The 21,001-nt window shown below is 42.8% G+C and overlaps 1 protein-coding gene across 3 annotated transcripts in view; it reads left to right on the top strand.

The window, feature by feature from the left end:
* The window catches only part of MORC2 (MORC family CW-type zinc finger 2), a 54,423-nt gene extending 34,523 nt beyond the window's left edge, over positions 1–19,900 (top strand). For 2 of the 3 annotated variants that reach the window (XM_068653984.1, XM_068653982.1), the window contains exons 10-26: positions 2,134–2,213; positions 3,176–3,258; positions 4,192–4,277; positions 6,118–6,258; positions 6,822–6,976; positions 7,127–7,255; positions 8,251–8,356; positions 12,414–12,546; positions 12,886–12,960; positions 13,080–13,460; positions 13,853–13,993; positions 14,085–14,139; positions 14,767–14,908; positions 15,256–15,447; positions 15,547–15,640; positions 16,326–16,514; positions 17,226–19,900. In XM_068653984.1, coding sequence (XP_068510085.1) covers positions 2,134–2,213; positions 3,176–3,258; positions 4,192–4,277; positions 6,118–6,258; positions 6,822–6,976; positions 7,127–7,255; positions 8,251–8,356; positions 12,414–12,546; positions 12,886–12,960; positions 13,080–13,460; positions 13,853–13,993; positions 14,085–14,139; positions 14,767–14,908; positions 15,256–15,447; positions 15,547–15,640; positions 16,326–16,514; positions 17,226–17,294 — 2,251 coding nt within the window. In that variant the 3' untranslated portion in view covers positions 17,295–19,900. The remainder of the gene's footprint in view (positions 1–2,133; positions 2,214–3,175; positions 3,259–4,191; positions 4,278–6,117; positions 6,259–6,821; positions 6,977–7,126; positions 7,256–8,250; positions 8,357–12,413; positions 12,547–12,885; positions 12,961–13,079; positions 13,461–13,852; positions 13,994–14,084; positions 14,140–14,766; positions 14,909–15,255; positions 15,448–15,546; positions 15,641–16,325; positions 16,515–17,225) is intronic. The other variant, XM_068653983.1, reaches the window with a different exon arrangement.
* Positions 19,901–21,001: the final 1,101 nt, after the last annotated feature.

The raw sequence follows: 21,001 nt of genomic DNA, 5'->3' as shown, positions 1-21,001 counted from the left end.
AGGCCGTTTGGCATGGCGCTTTGTATGTAAGCCGTTTGAACGGCCAGTGATCCCAGCAGACATCCAGTGTTGGTGGCCGCAGTAGTAGCATGTGCTGTTTTGCTTTCTTTGGCTGTTACTGTGAACCATGTGTTATTGAACCACGTGCAAGGAGTTTCCTTTTATGAGGGCACTCTAGGACGATTGTAATGAACCTCTTGAAGATGGATGAATGTTTTGCTATCAAATCATCTGGATTTCTTGTATATTGGTCTTACGTATGTCTTTGCTAGGTACGATGTTCCAGATCACTTAAATGTTGGCTTTCCTGGCTGTGGCCAAAGTCATTTGGTGTCGGAAACTAAAGTGAAACGTAATGACTGGCTGGTTTCTTCTTTCTTGAAATGGTTAGTCTCTGGGACAGTTTATCTGGAACCAGATCTGAATTCCAGTAGTCCTTGGTTTGCTTTTGGGATATTGAACGCTCCTGCAGGCACCTGAAGCTGGTACAGGGAGTAGGACTGGGGAGGAGGGCGTGGAGTCGGGATGACATCCTTCACTGCCTCTCTGGGTTGTTCCACAGCTGTGCTCTGTGCGTCGTATTGGAAAGGTGAGGTGTACCTCACTTTCTAAAGCAGTCTGTCTGTGGTCACGCTCAGGTACTTCTCTGTCTCAAGAGGTGTGTGTGTTGAGAGAATTCATCTTCACCCTGTTCCCTCCCAGCCAGGAAAGTAAGGCAGGATGTGGATGAGGTAATGTAATTATGCCAGCATGTTGAAGGTAGTTCTGGTTTTCAGAGTACGTTCTGGCTCTTGGCTCCAGGTAGCTTAAATCACCTTTTAGGTGGATTTGAAGAGACTGTGCCACACAAAACCTTACTCTGCATCTCCTGGTTCTTGGGTGATTTTCTGGAAGAGTTAGTGTGCATCTGCTTTATCTGCAATGAAGAGGTCCTTATGAGTAGCAGCAAAGGAGTTTACTAGATGCAGAAATGTGTTTAAGTGGACTGTGCTTGTGTTTTGAGTTTACTGGACTTGAGAGTAAAGGATTTCTGATAGTGAGACTGTTTCTGACATCTGAGCACGTACGTGTTCACACACAGAACCATATATAACCAATCTTTTTCATCTGTGAAAGGTGATTTCTCATGGATCTTGATAGACTGTATTTCATTTGGGGGAATCTTACCTCATTGGGACTTATATGTGCTTCCTTCTACTTTAATGTACTTCAGTCTACTTCAATCAAGCTCTAAGTTGTTACATTTTCCCATATGTAAAAACAGCATTTTTGTGGCTTTTACTTTTGGCATAATGGTGGAGAGTTGTTTTTCTTCTTTTTTTTTTCCCTTTTTTTTTTCCTCCATAAAAATGTATTTTAGACAGGATTTTCCTTTGGATACTTCCAAAACCTCATGTCCAAGGTGGCTCAAGTTCTTTCAGGCTCTGGTCATCCTTGGCGTCATCTCTTTCCCCAGTTACACACCTCTATGTAGAAGTGACGCATACTCATAAGCTTTTGCCTCTTTTACTCTGCAATAGTCATAGTTAGATTTTAATCTGCATTTGGCATTTCATGGTACAGGGAAGGTAAAACAAGTCACTGCAAATCAAACACTTTACAAGGTTGTGAGTCACATGTGTAGCATATGGAAATGTCCTGAAATTTTGAAGCTGCAAGTTGAAGCTGTGTTCAGACAATTCCTATACCACCTAGAGGCTTTGAGCTAACCCTGCTTAAAGACATGAACTGTGAAACTGCATATGTAGATGGCCATTTGCAGGAGAGAGGAAGGGGCGTTTGTGTAGAATGGGAGGATTTGGAGAAGTTTTATAAATACGTTCCGTCCTCTTTTTCACTTCTGAACTTGTTTCCCTTAACCTGGGGATTTCTTCCAAGAATATGGGATATATTGTACCTCCACTGGATAATGTAGAAGGGGGTATTGTGGTTGCAGCAACAGCTAAAGCATCTCTGACTTGTCCTAAGTACTTCCAAAAATGCCCAGTTACTGATATGTAAACCTCCTTCATTTATTGAATCTGTTGAAAAAGGTAGAGTGGAATGTGAAGATCTTACTCTCCAGGAATACAGTGATGAAATCTCGGTTTGACCTTACTGCTGAGATTGCTAATTAAGTTTTGATCATCACAGGATGTACAAATATACTTCAAATCGTTTCAAGACCCGTGCAGAGCAAGAGGTGAAGAAAGCAGAGCATATGGCAAGGATAGGTGAGTCTTTGGGTTATGCGTGTACATCCTGATTTTGCTGTAGCAAAAGAAAGGAATAAAAGAGGCTATCTTGCTGGATATGACCTGGATTGCTTGTTTCTGTGATGGCTGTGGTTGCTCAGGCAGTTATTACAGTGATTACAGGCGATTGAGACTTGCTTCCATGCAGTGGAGGGAATTTACATAATTCCCTAATACCACTTCCTATAGAGAATACAGGTACAGAATAACCCTTTAAATGCACAGCTCTCCGCTTGCTCCACCTGAAACCTCACCTACTTGTTATCCCATTGTTCTGCTCTCATCTTTTTGCATATCTTTAGCTTTTTAGTTCTCTACTCCTTCTGTGACTTCCCTCTTGAAGCAATTGTTCGAACACAAAGATTTTTATTCTATCACCTGATACATAGTGATTGATCTGGGTGTTAATTTTTTTTTTCTTGCTTCAAGACTACCTTTTGTGCATTTAGTCTGGCCTTCTTATTAGGTCTTGTCCTCAGGAGAAACCAAATTTGACAGTATTGGACATTCAGGATATAGAAATAACATGAACATATATATATATATATATATATATATATATATATATAGTGTATATCTTTGTTAAATTTCATAAATATAGCATATAAATCAGTCATCCCAACTCATGATGGGGAAAACCCATAGCAAACGAGGAATATTGAACTTGTACGACATGTTATATATGAATTATGTATTAGAGGATTGAATTGTGTATTATGTACTATGTAATATTGACTGTGACTGCTGATCAAGTTTAAGACAGCTTGTCAACAGTATCCTCTCATATGTAAGATTTTCTTTTGTACCTTTTTATGCTGCTTCGTCATCTCTCCCTTGTATATGTTAATCCTGTCTTTGGAAATCTCTTACCTCAGATGAATGCCTGATGATATAATGTCTGTACTAAATGGCTAATACTGTTCTTTCTCCTTGTGTTGTAGCGGAGGAGAAGGCTCGAGAAGCAGAGAGTAAAGCTCGTGCACTTGAGCTGCGCCTCGGGGGAGATCTTACGCGGGAGTCCAGGGTGAGACCTCCGCTATTCCAATGAGTTGGATTTTAAATATTGAGGGGGAAGGTTTAGAACTGTGCTTTTGGAGCAGAGAACTGGCTGATTAACATCTCCTTTTAGCACTTTGGTATGTGAAGCAGGTGGTGACTGCTGTTGGAGATATGTTGTCAGCAATGTTCAGTCCCAGGCAATTGTGTGGTGTCGTCACCACAGGACATGCTTGAACGTGTTTATTTTCCAATCTGAACAAGACGCACGCTGACATTCCCATGCATACAGCATACAATATCAGGTGGGAAGGCAATGCCTTGTTTGAGTTTTACTGTGAAGATGCTATATCTGATGTTCTCTGAAGAGTCTGGGTGAATGCTAAGTATTTGAACAGAAGTAAAATTGTTGGGTTTTTTTTTTTTTGGATATTCTCTCTGATTGCCTTTGCAGTTTGCTCTTAAGTTTTCTCAGGCTGTTGCTAGAGAGTTCTTTTTGTTTCCTTCTGAATGGTACCTTGTGAAGCCACAGCTCCTGTGCTGAGACCAGGGGCTTTTTGAAAGGTGGGTAAGGCCTAGGCCTAGCCAGCACTTAGGTGGAAAGAGGATTTGTGGGAAGTGCCAGCAGGTGATATTAGCATAAAATTACTTTCCTTCCTAATGACATCTAATGGGGAAGGAAAAAAAAAGCATTTGAGTAGCCCATCTATTTCCATTTTGTGTCCAACCATTTGCTGTGTGGTTTTAGTTACATTAGATGTTTAGTTCCCTTTGGATATTTTCTTCCAAGCAACTGTGTAGCTACTTAACCAAGGCAGCAACTGGTGCTACCCTAAATGTTTTGGTGTGCTAATTATTGACCTCCACAGCTGGTGAATTCTTTCTGAGATCTTTTTGAAGGGGAAAAAATTGTAGAAGTGAGTTAATTTCATGAATTTCACTGTGAAATACCTCTTGGCAGGTGATGTTACGTCAAGTCCAGAACACTGCAATAACCATGCGCCGGGAGGCTGATGTAAAGAAAAGGATTAAGGAGGCAAAGCAGCGGTGAGTAAAAGGCAGTTGAAAGCTCTGATTTTCTCAGGCTGTTCACTCCACGTGCTTTGAGTGTTTCTTCTGCTTTACTTCATGTGGTGGGGTGAGCAGTTCAGCTCAAAGCTTAAATACCTGTGAGTACTCTATATGCCCTGCCTGTTTAACCACAAGTTTGCTTTTCTGTTTACTTCTGCTATTCCCATCTTGCTGTAAGAAGTATTTGAATTTGGCTTTGTTGTTGTTGATTGGTTGGTTGTTTTGGAGATATTTACCTGATTTTCACATTAGGTTTTTTCATTGCTTCGCTTATCTGTTTTTCATTTACAGGTAAGATTCAGGGAAATACACAAGTGTCAGCAAGAAACAGTGAAATGGCTTTTAGAGTTGTAGGGTGTCTCCTAAAAGCTTGTTGAATTCTGCTGTAGTCTCTACCATGAAATCCTCAGATATTGTTGCAACTTAGCTCTGGTTACAATTAAAGCTATTATTTAACCACAGGAGTATTTCTCTTTTTGTATATCAGTTGTCTGCAAATTTGTCATACGCATTTGAAAAAAAATAGTTTAAATTAGTGTACAGTAATTAAAAAAATTAGTGTACACTAATTTTTAGTTGTGTATTATTACTGCATAGCGCTCATGAATGCACAGCTCAGGTTCTCGTAGTATCTGATGGTAGTAGTAGACAGTTAAGAGATCTTCAAGAATTTAAACTTTAAAGAATTCCAAGTATCTTCAACTAGCCACTTAGAGAAGCCAAATGACTTAACTGGAACAATGCACATTAGTGCTTAAAAATTTGATGATTAGAGGAAAAACAGGGGAGATCAAAAATCAGAGGAATGAGTAGGACAGTGGTGTAGACTATGCCTTTTAATTGTTAAAAAATTTGGCCTCATTTGATGATACCTTCAGCCTGGAACAGGTATCCTCATGAAAAACAATCTGTGGTTTTCATGAAAGCTGTGAAATCCATGCAAGTTAGTCTTTGAAGAGAAATACTTCTATTAAATAAAGAGGTTCTGTTTGATTTTACAACACTGCTAAATTTCTTGAGACTTTCTGCATCACAGGAAATACAATTCATGATAATCAAAGACTCATATTCAGAAAATCTGTATGTGCTCACAAACATAGTTGAGGCCAACTTCTGTTGAAGTCATCACAATAAGATAGAAATCATGCAAATTGCTATCCTGTCATTTCCAGGAAAAAAAAAAAAGGTTCTTTTTGGCTGTGTGTTGTATTCTCCAGCTTTCAAGCTTTGAGTAACGTTATAATAACATTATTTGAATTTGAATAACATTATAAAATTCTTAATTACGAGAACTTTCCAAGAATCTGAATATCAAAATTGTAGTTTTGTATCAAAATCTTAATTTTCATGCTTGATTTAGCATTTATTTCAGTCTAGAAGGTATGAACCAAAATCACATAGAGGACCAGTCTGTGCCTAACAGTACTTTCATAAGACTCAACTGTAATTTTTTTCAAAAATTAGATCTGAAATAAAAACCAAAGTCTATTCCTATAGGAGAAAATGTATCCAAATGAATAATTAAATTGCCTCAACAGATACTGTCCAGCCTAAATTGATGTCTGTATTGCAAAGTCATTTTTTTAATTAGTCTTCAGTTGTAATGTGATTCAGTATCATGTTTCAACAAAAATGTTTTTTTGTTTTTTGTGTTTTTTTTTTTAGAAATAACTGAATATAGGACAAGTTTTTAGCAAAACCTTAGTGCTCAAAGGTGCTGGAATTTTCATGCCCTTTTTCTAATAATTAGCAAATAATTTTGATTCCAAAATCTTTATTTTTAGTATCTCAAAGGTTCTGTTTCATTCTTTTACAGGGCATTGAAGGAACCCAAAGAACTGAATTTTATTTTTGGTGTGAATATTGAGCAGCGTGAACTGGATGGCATGTTCATTTATAACTGTAGTCGGCTGATAAAGATGTATGAGAAGGTGGGCCCACAGCTGGAGGGTGGCATGTGAGTTTTTAGAGATTTTTCAGCAATAATTTGCTTAAGTCTGGCATGTTCCCACACATAACTTTGGCCTTGCTATAATCATTCTTCATGAGCATGAGAGCTTTTCGTTTTATCAACCTTCAGTGTGGATTCTGGCAAATAAAATGTATTTTTATGTTTCTCAGTATTTCCCTAGCTTCCCAATTTAAAAAAAAAAAAAATTTAAAAAAAAGTTCTTTTTTATGACCACAGATTTTGGTCATACCTAGAGCAGTATGAGGCTTGTATGCTTGGTGTTGATGTTTGGGGCTAACAGATAAATACTGGTAGCAATACTACTTCATTCTAGGGACAGGGAGAATAGGTCTTGAAAGCAAATACAAATATTTGAGCCCACCTTACTTTTTTCAAAATACCAGCGCTAAGTATCAAGCCTGAATCAAGTCTGATTTAGAAAGCTAGTAAGTTCAGAATAGTACTACTGCAGGAACATGTGTGTCTGTAATCCACTATTTTCAATATTGCTTGTCTGAACGCTGACCTAGTAGTTTAATGATGCTCATAACTGTATGTTCCTCTTCCAGGGCATGTGGTGGAGTAGTAGGTGTAGTGGATGTGCCCTATTTGGTTCTGGAACCAACCCATAATAAACAAGACTTTGCTGATGCCAAAGAATATCGACACTTGTTGAAGGCCATGGGAGAGCATTTAGCTCAGTATTGGAAAGATGTAGCTATAGGTAATGAAGCTTCACCAGCTGCTTTTGCCAGCTGCTGGAAGGGGAGGCTTTGGTGGCTGGAAAGGAGCTAAGGGGGAGGACAACCAAGAGTGAAGGTGGTGATTTTTGTGATAATATCTCCGTACTGAATGGGGGCTTTTTGTTTTCCAGCCCAGAAGGGTATCATCAAGTTCTGGGATGAATTTGGCTATTTGTCAGCAAACTGGAACCAGCCTCCATCTAGTGAACTGCGCTACAAACGCCGAAGAGCCATGGAGATTCCTACCACGATTCAGTGTGGTGCGTCTGACCAGGCTGCAATTAGGAGGCTGGTCCTCCCTGGGAAAGGGAGAGAGGGAGGGAAATCCTGTCTGCAGTTGGGGAACAGCTAAATGGGTAGGAGATTTGAGGTGACCTCCTCTATCATTGCTCCCTTCTGGGGCTTGCCTCCTTTTGTGAGTTGCCCTTGCTTGCATCTGCTGGCATACTTTTAAATATCTTAAAGTCAGGTTTCTTTCCTGCACAGTCTTCAGGTTCTTCTTCAGGTGCACTTAGAGAATGGGACTGGTGTGGTCAGTAGCAGAGTTGAGAATGGGCTTCAAAATGTCATCTGAACTGGATTGTCTTTTGTTCACCCCTGAATGGCTATGGCTAAGTCCTTGTTCCAGCTGGAAGAAGGGAGATCTCTGTATAAGCACTTTCTCTTTTGATAGAGAACCATCAAACTTCCCAAATAGGACGAGCTTTCCTGTCATTCTTCTTGACTTTTTCTATTGACATCTGCCAGGGCCTGCGAAGCCTTTCCAGAGACTGATTTAAGAATATTTGCCTTTTCTTGGCAAAATGTGATTTTTAAGATGTTGATTTTCTGGTAGTCCAATCATGTTCTGGAAACCAAATCTAGTACATCTGTCTTATCTAAAATGTATTCAATTATTACCTAAGTTTAGTGGATACGTCTCTGAAGTGTTGGGTGTTGATACCAGTAAGGGACAGCCTGCCTTCTAAGATGAGTGGTGATTTCAGGACAGGCTGTTCAGTTTCATTTGTAAGTGCTATCATTACAGCAGTGAATGTGAAATGTGAATTCATCAAAGTACTTTGTGAACATGGAGCAAAAATTGACTTAGCATATCTTTTTTGTTTCTTTTTTTGCCACTGGTCTTAATTGTCATTGGATATATTTAGGAAATTGATGTGATCTTTGGACTTTAAATAGGCTTGAGAAGTGCTATGGGGTAAAAGCTGATTTTATGTCATATTTCTGACTTGCAAAGTGTTTATTACCTTAATAGATGTGTGTCTGAAGTGGCGAACGCTCCCATTCCAGCTGAGTTCAGTGGAGAAGAATTACCCTGATACCTGGGTATGCTCTATGAACCCTGATCCTGAACAAGACAGGTAAGAATCAGTTAATATAAAGAACTTTCTGCAGTGTGTCTTATTTGCACTATTTTTTTTTCCTAGTCATGCATTCTTTGAGAACTATTGGAGGGATAGACAGGAATTCTATACCTGTATGGTACACCTGTAAGCTGTGCTCAGAGTCTGTGAATGCATGATGATGGCATACCTATTTGGAGTTGAGACATGGATGGACACGGCACATTGCATCAGCCACTTTGCTGATGACACAAAACTGGAAGGGTGGATCATACGCTGCAAGAAGGGCGAAGTTTCCCCCGTCCTGTTGGGAAGGGTGGGTTGGAGGTTCAGGAGAGGGGACAGCCTGAGTCACCAGGACATACTGGGAGAGCCCAGCTGAAAACATCTCTGCAGAAAAAGACCTGAGGTCCTTGTGGGCACCACCCTGAGCATAAGCCAGCAATGTGCCCTTGTAGCAAAGATGGCCAATGGTGTCCTAGGCTGCATCAGGAGGAGTGTTGCTGGCAAGTACAGGGAGGTTGATGAGTTGAGGTATTAATGAGGTCAGTCTTAGAGAGTATCTGGTGCTGGGCTGCCCAGTACAAGAGATATGCACATACTGGAGGGAGTCCAGTGACGTACCACAAGATGAAAGGACTGGAGCACCTCTGCTGTGGGGAAACTCAGAGAGCTGGGACTGCTCGACCTGGAGAAGAGAAGGCTCAGAGGGGATCTCACCAATGATTTGTATGTGTCTGAGGAGAGGTGAAAAAAGGATGGAGCCAGGCCCTTTTCAGTGGTGCCCAGTGCTAGGGCAAGAGACAATGTGCACAAACTGAAACAGAAGCTTCCCCTTGAATATCAGGAAATTCAAGGTCATTCACCATGAGAGTGGTAATAGGCATAGGTTGTCCAGAGAGACTTTGGAGTTTGCCTTCTTGAAGTATTCAAAAGCTGTCTAGATGTGGCCTTGGGCAACCAGGTGTCCCTGCTTGAGCAGGGGTGTTGGACCAGATGGTCTCGAGAAAGTCCTTCCTAATTCCAACCATTCTGTGAAATTTAATTCCTTTATGGTTTTTCTGCAAAGCCTTTGGAGGTATGACTGTAGCTATAGTTTATGCATGTGAGCTTTACTTATAGGTAGCAACTGAAGAATAGTCCTAAGTGGAGGCTGGGAGCAACATGGGTTCAGTGCTCCGTCTTTTCAGTTGTCTCTGTTGCTGCTGTTGCTCCAACTCATTAGGCACACAAGCTGGAACAACACCTCTGAGTTGCAGTGAGCCCAAGAATGGCATTTTTTCACTTGAGGAAGCAGCACATTGATTCATACCAAAGGTGTGTTTCGTTATTATAAGACTAAGCAGAGTTCACTACTTCTTTGAATAAGAAAAATGATTGCTCTAGGCTTCTCCTTTCTGTCTGTGGAGAAAGACACTGCTAGAATTTGATTCTTATCTTTGTTGTATAATGAGAGAAGCTGATTAGGCTGTAAGTCAGGAGCCTTGGTTTAGTGTTTTAAATACAAATGAATCCAGGTAGAATCTGTTAATTGGAATCAAAACCTTGATATATCCATAACCAGAAGAGCTACAAAAAGTGTTTATGTTGATATTGGGAAAATACTGATTTTCTAGCTTCTTCCCTTTGGCACTTGTCACTTGAAAAGTATGGGTGATAACATCCCTGTAGCTCTGTGTGTTCATGCTGAGATGTGGTTGTAATGGGGGCTGTTTCACTCAGGATGGATGTCCTTAGATGAAACGCCTGGGGGCAGAGCCAAATCTGCAAGACCGACAAGAGGCTGCCCCATCTCCAGCACCCTGGGTCGAAGCAGTAGCAAGGCTGGGAACGTATTCCCAGTAGACAGACACAGATACACCACACATAGCTGGCTGTACAGCTCAACACAGACACTCTCAGCACTCAGACACAAACACGAAGCACACCGGTAACCTCATCCTGCTCTTTCTCCTCTGGTCAGGATGAGGACCATCCGTATCTGCTGCCCTCTGCTGCCTGTCTTGATAGCTACTTGCAGTGGGATATATGGGACCTGAACTCCCACAGACCCCCTCGTGTGGACAGATGTAACAGTCACCCCCCTGAAACACCCACACTGACACTTGCACACTATACACCCCACAGTTTTCCACCTTGGACACACTGTCCATTCGGTAGCAGATCCTGGATCTTTGCTCTTCACCGTTGTCTCCTGCCTAGAGACTCCCACATCTCTACCTACAATCCCACACCCCTCTGCAGCAGTTGGTCAGGACTCCCCATTCCCTCCAGTAAGCATTTTTTCTGAGGTCTTGCTCCCAGGCCAGCTCACCTCCTTGCTGCCATGTCTGGCCCAACGTTTGCTGTGAAGCACACGTTTCCTTGCATACCTGTACTTGCTGCAGCTGGTGAACCCCAGACACACAGGCCCCTATGAGCTGTGGTTCCACTTGAGCTGCTGGCACTCAGACCCTCATACACACACATTCACACAGAACAGAGCCCCTCACTCAAGAAAATAGCCAGAAATGGAGTTTAATGTGAAGATGGGACAGTGCTGATCAGGTGCAGGGCATGGCCCTACATGCGTACTGACCAAGGCTCCTCTTTACATGACAGCAATCCTTATTATCCTTTTATCTCTTTGTTTTCCCATGTTTATTCCTCCCAAAATCATCTGAATCCCCTCCTTACCCTGCCTTCGGTTCCCCCCCTTGATCCAAAAGATGCTTTGGAGAGTTATTCCCATTGACTGGACACTGGGGCTGAGGCTGCCCTTGGAAAGCCCTGCCAGAGCCCAAACGGGGTGCCTGTTCCTCTAAATACTTAATCTGGGTTCCCTGAAGTGCATTTGGGACTCTGTGCATGTGGGCATGGGCCTTGGAAGGGCTGATGACTCCTGTGATGGCCTGAGAGTAGCCAAAGCAAGGGTGTTATTCAGGTTTCCCCCACATTTGCCTTTGTGCTCTTTTGCCTATGTGCAGCCAAGCTCTTTTATCAATTAACCTGATGGAAATATGAATTAATAAGAAATGAAATTTCTTATATTTGCAATATCTTGAAAATCTGGAATGGTGTGGCTGTACGTTATATGAAAACATGTTGGAATTTCAGTTGGAGCATGAGTTGGAATTCTTTACTTTTCCACAGGGTGCACACATCCTGTTTCCAGGGAGGTGGGAAAGAGCAGGCAAGACTCCTTGGAGAGGTGATCCAAATTTCCGCTCATTTCACCTTCTTTGAAAGAAATCTCACTCTGGAGGGATAAATAACTCAAATATTTTTGTATTGAGTAGGCTCACTTGCCCTTTCTATCAGTGAGTGCCACTGTGTCCCTTTACATGAGGCAGGTTTTCTGCAGAAGATGTCGTAGAGCTCCTTTGCCTTTGTCGGTGCCAATAGAAAGCAGGGTGTACTTGCAGTCCCTGTGTTTTTGAACTTGCCTTCTTAAGTGCTCTACTCTCTGATGTTTCTTCCCGTTTCCCTGTGCCATGGATTTGGACACCCTTACTGCTGTGTTTTGGCTGTCCCCCAGCTATTCTGTTCCAGGTATTTGCATATTCTGAGGGACAACCGAGGCTTTGGGAAGCACTGCAGTTGCCAGCATGGGTCAGGGGCCTCCAGCTTGTGTGCCGTGAGGATTGCTGCCTTTGTGTAGATAATGGTGATCATCCTGTAGATGGTGTCTAACTTGGGTCACTTTCCTACAGCCTTTGCACTCCCCAAGAACCTATATTACAAGTCTCTCTCAGGGCAAGCTAAAAAGAGGTCCTTGGTATGGTGATGCAGTCAAATTCTTACCTGTCTTTGTATTGACCTGTCAGCTCCCAAACTTTGTTTACTGTGGCTCCAGGGCTCTGAATTGGTAATTCCCAGTGTAAATGGTTTGTTTCTTATTGGTTGTGGTTTTGATCCTTAAACATGTGTGTTTCCCAAGGAGAAAATGGCTTTCTTTGAGATAGTGGCCTCTGCAGAAAGGAAAGGGGGGTTTACTGCTGCACTGGGGATGGGACACGGGGATGATGCTGTGTGGGAGAGATGATGCAGGTTCTGCTGTCTTTGCTGAGGTTGTCTTACATTTCTTCGGTCCTAGATGTGAAGCTGCAGAGCAGAAGCAGAAAGTACCACTAGGAACTCTGAAGAAAGACTTGAAATCACAAGAGGAAAAGCAGAAACAACTGACAGAGAAAATCCGCCAGCAGCAGGAAAAACTGGAAGCTCTGCAGGTAAATTGGAAGGTCTCCTGCTAATCATAGCAGGCTTCCAGGGGCTTCCTTAGTGCAAGGAGGTGATGCTGAGAATAAAGTCTGTCTCAGCCTGTAATAGCACATGTGCCATGTGGCATTCATGGGCTAGGGGTTGTTTTATTAAACAAACATCTTAGATTGTATTTCTTGCTAGGAGGATGGGGGGGACTGCTGTATTCCAGGTCTTGAAAGACAGCAGAAAACACCTGCTTTGCAATTACTGATTTTTAAACTGGAAGACTGTTTGCTAGTATGGGTTCATGCAGGTTCTGACAGCTTTCAAAAATAAATTTTCTGATTTTTTTCATTTTTTAATAGAAAACCACTCCAATTCGATCTCAAGCTGACTTGAAAAAACTGCCTCTAGAAGTGACTACACGGCCCGCAGGGGAGGTAAATGGGATACCACTGTAGGCTTTGTACTCTTCTGTGCTATCCTTAATGGGTATTGAAAAGCAAAGCCTGACTTTTGTCTCCTCTCTCTGTACCCTAATCTGTTTTGGAACACCCAGTCACAGACTCGACTTCAGCGCCCGCGATCTCCTCCTTTACCTGATGTAATTAAAAATGCTCCCAGCAGACCACCACCAGCTACGCCTCTTCCCAGGTCTGTCAGTCAGCTCAAGAAGAGTTCTCCAGCTAGTCCAACTGTTAGCTCTCCCAAATTGGCAAGCATTCTCTCCAAGGAGGAGGCCAGTACTTCCAGGACACAACACCATACTGTGACAGCTGGAAAGTCTAATAGCACTTCAAAAACTCTTGCCAAAACAGCTACAGCAACAAAACCATCCACTGCTGTCCTGCAGAACCCCAAAAGCCCACGTGAGATACCCAGCTCAAAAACTGCCAAGGCGCCAACAGTAAAGAAATCTGCCACTGTCAAATGCCCACAGGTGAGATTCAAAGGGATGAAAACTATCCTTACCAATTTTTCTGCATAACCCATATTTCTCTGTCACGTGGGATTTATGGCTCATTCTCTGCACAGGACAAGATAACTCCTATTTTATTCTTGGGTTAGAGTGCCATTCTACACCTCTAATAAAGGCTTGTTTCATCTTTTTCCTGTTAGACCAGACTATTTCTCCAGACAAAAAGAAGTGCGGAATGGTAGACTTGAGGACTTATGTTATCATATGGCACCCTCTAAATCCTTGAAAAAACAATTAAGATATCAAATGAAGATACTGAGTGCTGATCTTTTTAAAAATTTTTAAATATTTGTATAAAAGATTTTGTCTGGTAGTGTACTTGAATTATAGCTAGTGCTTTTTTGCTTCTGCAGGCCTCCGCAACCCGGAAGAGGACCTTATATACCACAGAGGAGGTGTCTGAGGGGGAAGGGGAATACAAGAAGGAGAAGACAAAACGGGGCAAATTTGTGGCAGTGAAAGAGGAGAAGGATTCCAGTGAGGTTGTGGTAGAGGTGAGAGTGCACTGGTTTCCCCAGCAGAAGATATTTGTCAAGTGTTTATAATCTTGTCAGGAGACAGCTAATCTGAGCTCTCTGCTTACAGCTCACAGATAGTGCAGGAGAAGAAGAACTAGCAGAACTGAAGAAAGCTCAGAAAGGTGAGAAATGAACCCGTGAACTCTTTTCCAGTATATAAAATAATGAAAAAGAGCTCTTGCAGAACTAGATTCATTGGTTAAGCATGTCTTTCTGTTAAAGAGCTTTTTAAAACAAAAATTCATGTAAATTTGGGTACTAGACCATGAGATGACTCTTAAGTGAAACAAAATTTCAGGACCCCTTGATTGGACAGAAGTCGTTGTGGTGTAGGAAGACCCATAATATGAGAGCTGCATCATCTTAACTGTTGTGCTGTTCAGCTGCGTAGATGGATGTCATGCTGTGAGAAAAATCTCAAATAATGTTCTTCAGACAGGATCTTCTGTGAAAGATAATAGCAAATTGTCCTAGTCCAATACAAGCCTGAACAGCATGCATCAAACTGCCTAGAATACAAGAGAAACAGTATCTGAGAATGCCATATCATTTCCTTGCATATTAATGTTTCTAAGTAGGAGTTGAACTGTATGAACGTGGTGTTTTTATGGTTCATGTACTGCTTGAAAGAATTGTCACAGTTGTAGGTTCAGTCACAGTTGAGGGTGGCTGTCTTCTCTAATGACCACGCAGAAGGTGCCCTCCAGCATCTGAATTTGCGAACATCTTTACTGTCTTCTTCCCTTCAGATAAAGGGCTGCATGTGGAAGTGCGTGTAAACAAGGAGTGGTTCACAGGCCGCGTCACAGCTGTGGAAATGGGCAAGCATGCAGTGCGCTGGAAGGTGAAGTTTGATTATGTTCCCACAGACACCACACCAAGAGATCGCTGGTAACTATCTTCAGCTACTAGATTTTGGAGGCTTGTTTTGCTTTCAGGAGGAGGACCTTGTTTTACTTAACAGGTGCTGAAGACAAAAATATGTTGTTGTCATGTCAGGGAGAGTGTGTGTGCTCAGGACTGTCCATCTGCTTTTTAAAGAATGAACACAACACGCTCAGTACAGTCTGCTCATCATTTTAGTGTGATCTTCCTGTGGAGGCAGCTGTTGTGTAATCTAGAAGTCTCAGTGATGGATGTGTACAGGTTCTGATGAGGCTGACAGTATTTCAGATATGGCTGATGTAAGAAAAAAACATATGTATCCCTTCCCCCCCTCCTTTTTTTTTTGTCTTCAGGGTAGAGAAGGGCAGTGAAGATGTGAGACTGATGAAGCCTCCGTCTCCAGAGTATCAGCCTCCAGATACACAGCAGGAAGAGGGGGTTGTTGTGGCTGAACCTTCTACCTCAGACTGTGTCAGAATTGAGCCAGACACCACTGGACCGAGCAGTAACCAAGAAACAGTAGACTTGCTAGCTCAAATCCTTCGGTGGGTTCACAGTGCTGCTTGTGAGCTGCTGCAGCCTGATTGCTCTAGTCCTTCAATCTCAATCTCAAACTCTGGCTTTGCTTTTTCTTTCCTGCATAGGAATTGTTTGCGATACTTCTTGCCTCCAAATTTTCCTGTTTCCAAGAAGGAGCTGAGTTCCATGAGTTCAGAAGGGTTGCTGGCATTTCCCTTGGTGAGTTCAGTACATCTAGAAAAAAGAGTTGTTTTTTTTTTCCCTTACACATTCCATTCTTACGGCAATCCTGCATCCTATGGAAGTTATTTGTATCCTTAGCATGATTAACATAGTGGAGAAAAAAGTGAGAGTTCTTGAAGCATGCCTCAGTTTTTCTGAGAGAAGATTTTGATGAGGAATTTTTTATTACCATACATCTGTGTGAGAACCCTATTGGCTGCTACAGTCTGGAGTTCTTGTCCATTGCGGTTAAGCTTTAAAGAAGAGGGGCAGGGGCCAGGTTAGAAATACATAGAAATAAAACGTAGGCACATCTGTTTGTTATGCCCCAGTCTTAAAAGTCCAACTTATGCAGAGAAAATCTGAAAAATAAGAGAGAACGTGGACGCTAACGCCCCTTGTACATCTCCAGATATCCAGGCTCACAAAAATAGAGCAGAGTTTAAAGATTCACAGCCCACCTGTCCCCCATGATATCATTGCCTTTAAATTGGAGAGACATGAATTTGACAGATGGACCACTCTGTGGGTAAGGATGGTCATGCTAAAAGAGTTTGTAGTCAACAGCTCAGTCACAGTATGTTGGTAGCTGGATTCTTCTGGAAGCTGCAGGTACTGTGGTTTTCTTTACAGCTGGTGCCTTTTTTTTAAGGTACCATCTGTTGTTTTTTGTCTTCTACAGAAAGAATATTTCAAACAGTATGAAGTGGGTCTGCAGAACCTGTGCAATTCATATCAGACACGTGCTGATGCCCGGGCCAAAGCCTGTGAAGAAAACCTGCGCAACTCAGAGAAAAAGCTGAAGGAGACAGAAGAGAAACTGCAGAAGCTGAGGACTAACATTGTGGCTTTGCTGCAGAAAGTGCAGGAGGTAGGTGAGGAAGGGGTGTGAAACCAGAACTGCACCACAAGTAGCAACCTTCACCAGACCAAGGCCAGTTCAGGCACCTGAGATGTTTTAGTCTACGATTTAGCTGTGCTTCAGTTCTTACTTGGTTTGTTTCAACTTGGGCCCAGACCGTCAGAAGCTACTAAGTGCTGCTGTTGCTGCCCACCTTTCAGGATCTAGGCCTTAGTGGCGGTGAGGAGTGTTAACTTTTGTAGTTGGAACTTCCGTGTTGTGTACATAGCACACAGTTTTTATTAGTTTCTGCTTTGTGCTATTAAACACGGCACTGCAGGAATTTCTGTCCTGTTCTCATGCAGGAAGCTGGTGTTAGACTCTGAATCTCTTGTATAGAAATACAAGGCTTTAAACAATACTTCAAATAAAAAACTTTGATTAAATATACTTATTAAATATACTATCAAATATTAAAACTTTATTTTTAACATTATATTACATTAAATACTAATAAAGTCTGCCAGTCTCTGAGAAGGGAAGTTGGCAGTGCTTTCACAGCAGATGAGTGCAGCTGTGTGCTCCTGGAGAGTGCTGGCAGGCAAGATGCAAAGGATGATCAGGACGAATGCTGCAGAGGATGCTGTGCTGCTGTACAAGGAGGCATTTTGTTTTATTCATTCTTGCACTGCTCTTCAAGATTCACTATTTCACTAGTATTTCTTGTGCTTCTGGTTTCAGGACATTGACATTAATACAGATGATGAACTGGATGCATATATCGAGGACCTGATCACAAAGGGAGACTGAATAACCCCATTTTACATCCTAGGGAAGTGCAGAGGAGCTGGTTTCTTCTATGGAGATGTGGATTCCTGCAGTGGAGGACTGCGACAGCTGATGAGAGGAGAGGGTTTTTAGACAGTACTTCCTTTGTATTGGTGTACAACTCGTTCTTGTGACTTCACATGAAAAAGACATTCGTGCTTTTGGCAGGAAAGTTTTTAACATTATAGTTCTTTGAATCTATTACTTTTGTTTATAAATATTTATTTTTAAAAGACATGGGAACTGTGCCTGGTATGATGGGAGGGTTGCTGTATGTTTTTAGTGAGGTTAACGTGTGAGTACCCATTTTTGCATCTGGGGTATATGCTAAACCTGAAAGACCAGAACATCATGCCTAGCACATTGTCTCTAATAGGAATCTGACAGCAAATTACAATTAGGTCTTGAGTCGTGGAAGAAGTCAGGACTTTGACTTCCAAGATGCTGACCTGGGGTGAGAGAAATCCAAGCTAGGACTCTGAGCAACACAGAGGAGATCAAAACAGTATCTGTGGGAGCATGAGCAGAAGGTATGAAATCTTGAAGATTTTGGCAAAGCTGGATGTGGGGGTAGGGGATTGGCATTTGCCAGTGCAATGAGGTTGCTCAATAAGTCTCTGTAAGTAGGTGGAGTTGTCATGATGCTAACAGCTCAGAGGATGAAAATACTTTTAAAAGAGTGTGGCCTCCTCGGTGACTCTCAATGGATTGTGATCATTAGAGAGAGGTTTGTGTTGCTTTGATCCAATTGCTGTTCCAGGTAATTTTAATTAGAGTGCTGTAATTTGGAGCCCTGCACTGATGAATTGCATCTGGCTCTGGGTCAGCAACAAGGACGGTTGCAACAAACTGAAATCTACAGCCTGATGGCTTAAAGAAACACTGTGTGACCAAAATGTTCTCACCTTCAGGAACACCAAATGAAATGGGCCTTTGGAGTTGTTTTGGTGGCTGAATGTGTAACAGATGTTGTAGAGAAAAAAAAATTAATCATCTGTTGCACAAAAAATCTCAAGCAGTAATAATATATAGTACTAGACAACTCCTAAGTTTTACATACCATAGGGGGAAAAAAAAAAGAGAAGAGAAGGTAGATTTACTTATTTGCCTGCATTTCAGGTCAAGAAAGCATATTGCAAGAATAGCATAAATTTGAGACTGATCAGCTTCTTTCAGAATGTGTGTACCCTGACTCCCTTTATAAATGAAGGTAAGAAGCATCCCCCCAACCATTCTGCACATTCCTGGGTTGGAGGGGCAGCGTTCCTTAAATGCAGGAGCAAGCTCATTGTAAAGCCGTGGACGTGGTCTGTCTTGATTTCAGTAAAGCCTTTGACACTGTCTTCCACAGCATCCTCGCAGCTAAACTGAGGAAGTGTGCTCTGGATGATCGGGTAGTGAGGTGGGCTGGAAATGGGCTGGAGGGAAGAAGGCAGAGTTGTGGTCAATGGGATGGAGTCAAGTGGGAGTCTATCCTGGGGTGTAGCAGAAAGGTTAGTAGGTCGAGAGAGGTTCTCCTCCTCCTCTGCACTGCCCTGGTGACAACATCTGGAGTATTGCATCCAGCTGTGGGCCCCTCAGTTCAAGGACAGGAACTGCTTGACAGAGTCCAGCACAGAGCCACGAGGGAGTGGAGCATCTCCCTTACGAGGAGAGGCTGAGGGAGCTTGGAGAAGAGGCGGCTGAGGGGTGACCTTATCAACGTTTATAAATATGAAAAGGGTGAGTGTCAGGAGGACAGAGCCAGGCTCTTCTCGGTGACAAGCAATGATAGGACAAGGAGCAATTGGGTGCAAGCTGGAACATGGGAGGTTCTGCTTAAATATGAGACGAAACTTTTTTATGGTGAGGGTGACAGAACACAGGAACAGGCTGCACAGGGGGGTTGTGGAATTTCCTTCTCTGCTTTCAAAACCCACCTGGACGTGTTCCTGTGTGACGTGACCTAGGTGCTCCAGCTCCAGCAGGGGGATTGGACCAGATGATGTCTCAAGGTCCCTTCCAATCCCTCACGTTCTGTGACTCTGTGATATTGGAAGTTAATTGCAGTTTATTGGTTAATTGCAGTTGCACACTGGTTCATCAGGTGATGTTCCCTTTGTAGAGCCTGAATATTATGTTAAGGTCAAAAGAAATCTTTGTCCTTTTCAGGTGACCAGCAGGAATTCCGAACTAGATTTCATTAAAATACAGCTCAAAGATTATGCAGATTGCAATCTATTTCATAACACGAGGGAGTATGCCAATGTGGAACCTATAGTTCTCACATGTTTATTAAGGTTCATGAAACAGTTTGATCCCTACTCTTCCTCTCCTCTCCTGTTAGGAAGGCATTACACAATCTTACTCCTCTATTCTCTAGGAACATCTCTTTTCCAGTTTTAACTTCTCTTAAGGCATTTCATCTTTTTGTTCTCACACCAAATATTTTTGATCGAGTTATATTTCTTCCCTGGAGTTACTTTCAACAGTGCAACTGATGTGTAACTGTCCCCTCTCAATTTCCATGTTGCTAGGAAAAGGAAGGCAAGAGTGCTTATTTATTTTTTTTATTAGCTTTTAAGTGCTAATTAAAAACGTTCTCAAAACCTTTCTGCTCATCCTTCTCTGCGTCTGTTTAGAATATTTTTTTAATAACCTTGGTAACTAGACCTATATAGAGCATTAGATTTTTACTAATGCCCTTAGGAAAACAGGAACCAAGTCTAAATAACCTTCTGCTCCAAGCAGGATGTACTCAAAAGCTGTATCAGTTGTTCAAGGCCTTCTGTCTGACCTCATAAAATCTTCAAGGGTAGGAGTTGCACCGGTTTTCTGCATCACAAACCTTTCCAGTGATGGTGTTCTACCTTTGCATCAAGCAAGGCTGTCCCTGTTGCAGCTTTGGAGGCTAAAACAGCTGCCTATTGAAAACACCTCACCTGCTGCAGCCGAGGCAGCTAGACCTTGCTGTGTTTAATCATTAATCAAGGTGAGTGGGACAGGGCTGGGGGTAGTAAGGCCCTTCTAAGGATGATGTTACTGAATCCTGTGCGCAAAGTACTGGGTGCTGCAGAGCCCATCGCTCTCACGGGGAAGGAGGTGGCCAGACTCCCAGTGTCACAGGCAACTGGGACTTCAAAAAAACGAACAAAACCAAAAAAATATATATACATAGGAAGCCCTGTCTCAGCCTGGAAGAAGGGAGAGTGTCCAGGGTGTTTGCATAGCGGGTTGAACCTACAGCCCTTGTTTTTGCTGTCTTGCCCTCCTTAGAAGAGTGTGGAAGGCAAGGGGGAGGATCCAGGCTGCTGGAGGGAAGGAGCAGCTCTCTGTGCTGACCACAATCCGTGGCTTTGGCCTTGCCAAGGAAAGCAGGGGCAGCTCTGTGCGGTGCTTTTCATGCCCTCCCCACCCGGTGTGGTTCCAGCACTGGGGCCGTTCCCCTTCCAATCCCTCTGAGCCCCGGGGGAAGCTGAAAGGAAGCTGCCAGCTCAGCTGCCAGGTGGGGACTGCAGGCTGGGAGCCTCTGAGCAGGCTCTGCCACAAGCTCATGAAGCATCACATTGTCTGCCCGGGGGCTGCCAGCGCCTGGGAACGTGGGCACGTGTGGCTGTGCCAGCCCCTGGTGCTGCCCTGTCTCCGGGGAAACATCTCGTGATGGTAGAGGCATCCCCAGCCACCGCTGGGGCACCCCTAGCCTGACCTTG

This window comes from Anas acuta, chromosome 17, assembly GCF_963932015.1.
Source record: "Anas acuta chromosome 17, bAnaAcu1.1, whole genome shotgun sequence".
Lineage (NCBI taxonomy): Eukaryota > Metazoa > Chordata > Aves > Anseriformes > Anatidae > Anas > Anas acuta.
Note: the sequence above shows the minus strand (reverse complement) of the source record. Positions and strands in the feature narration are given on the sequence as shown.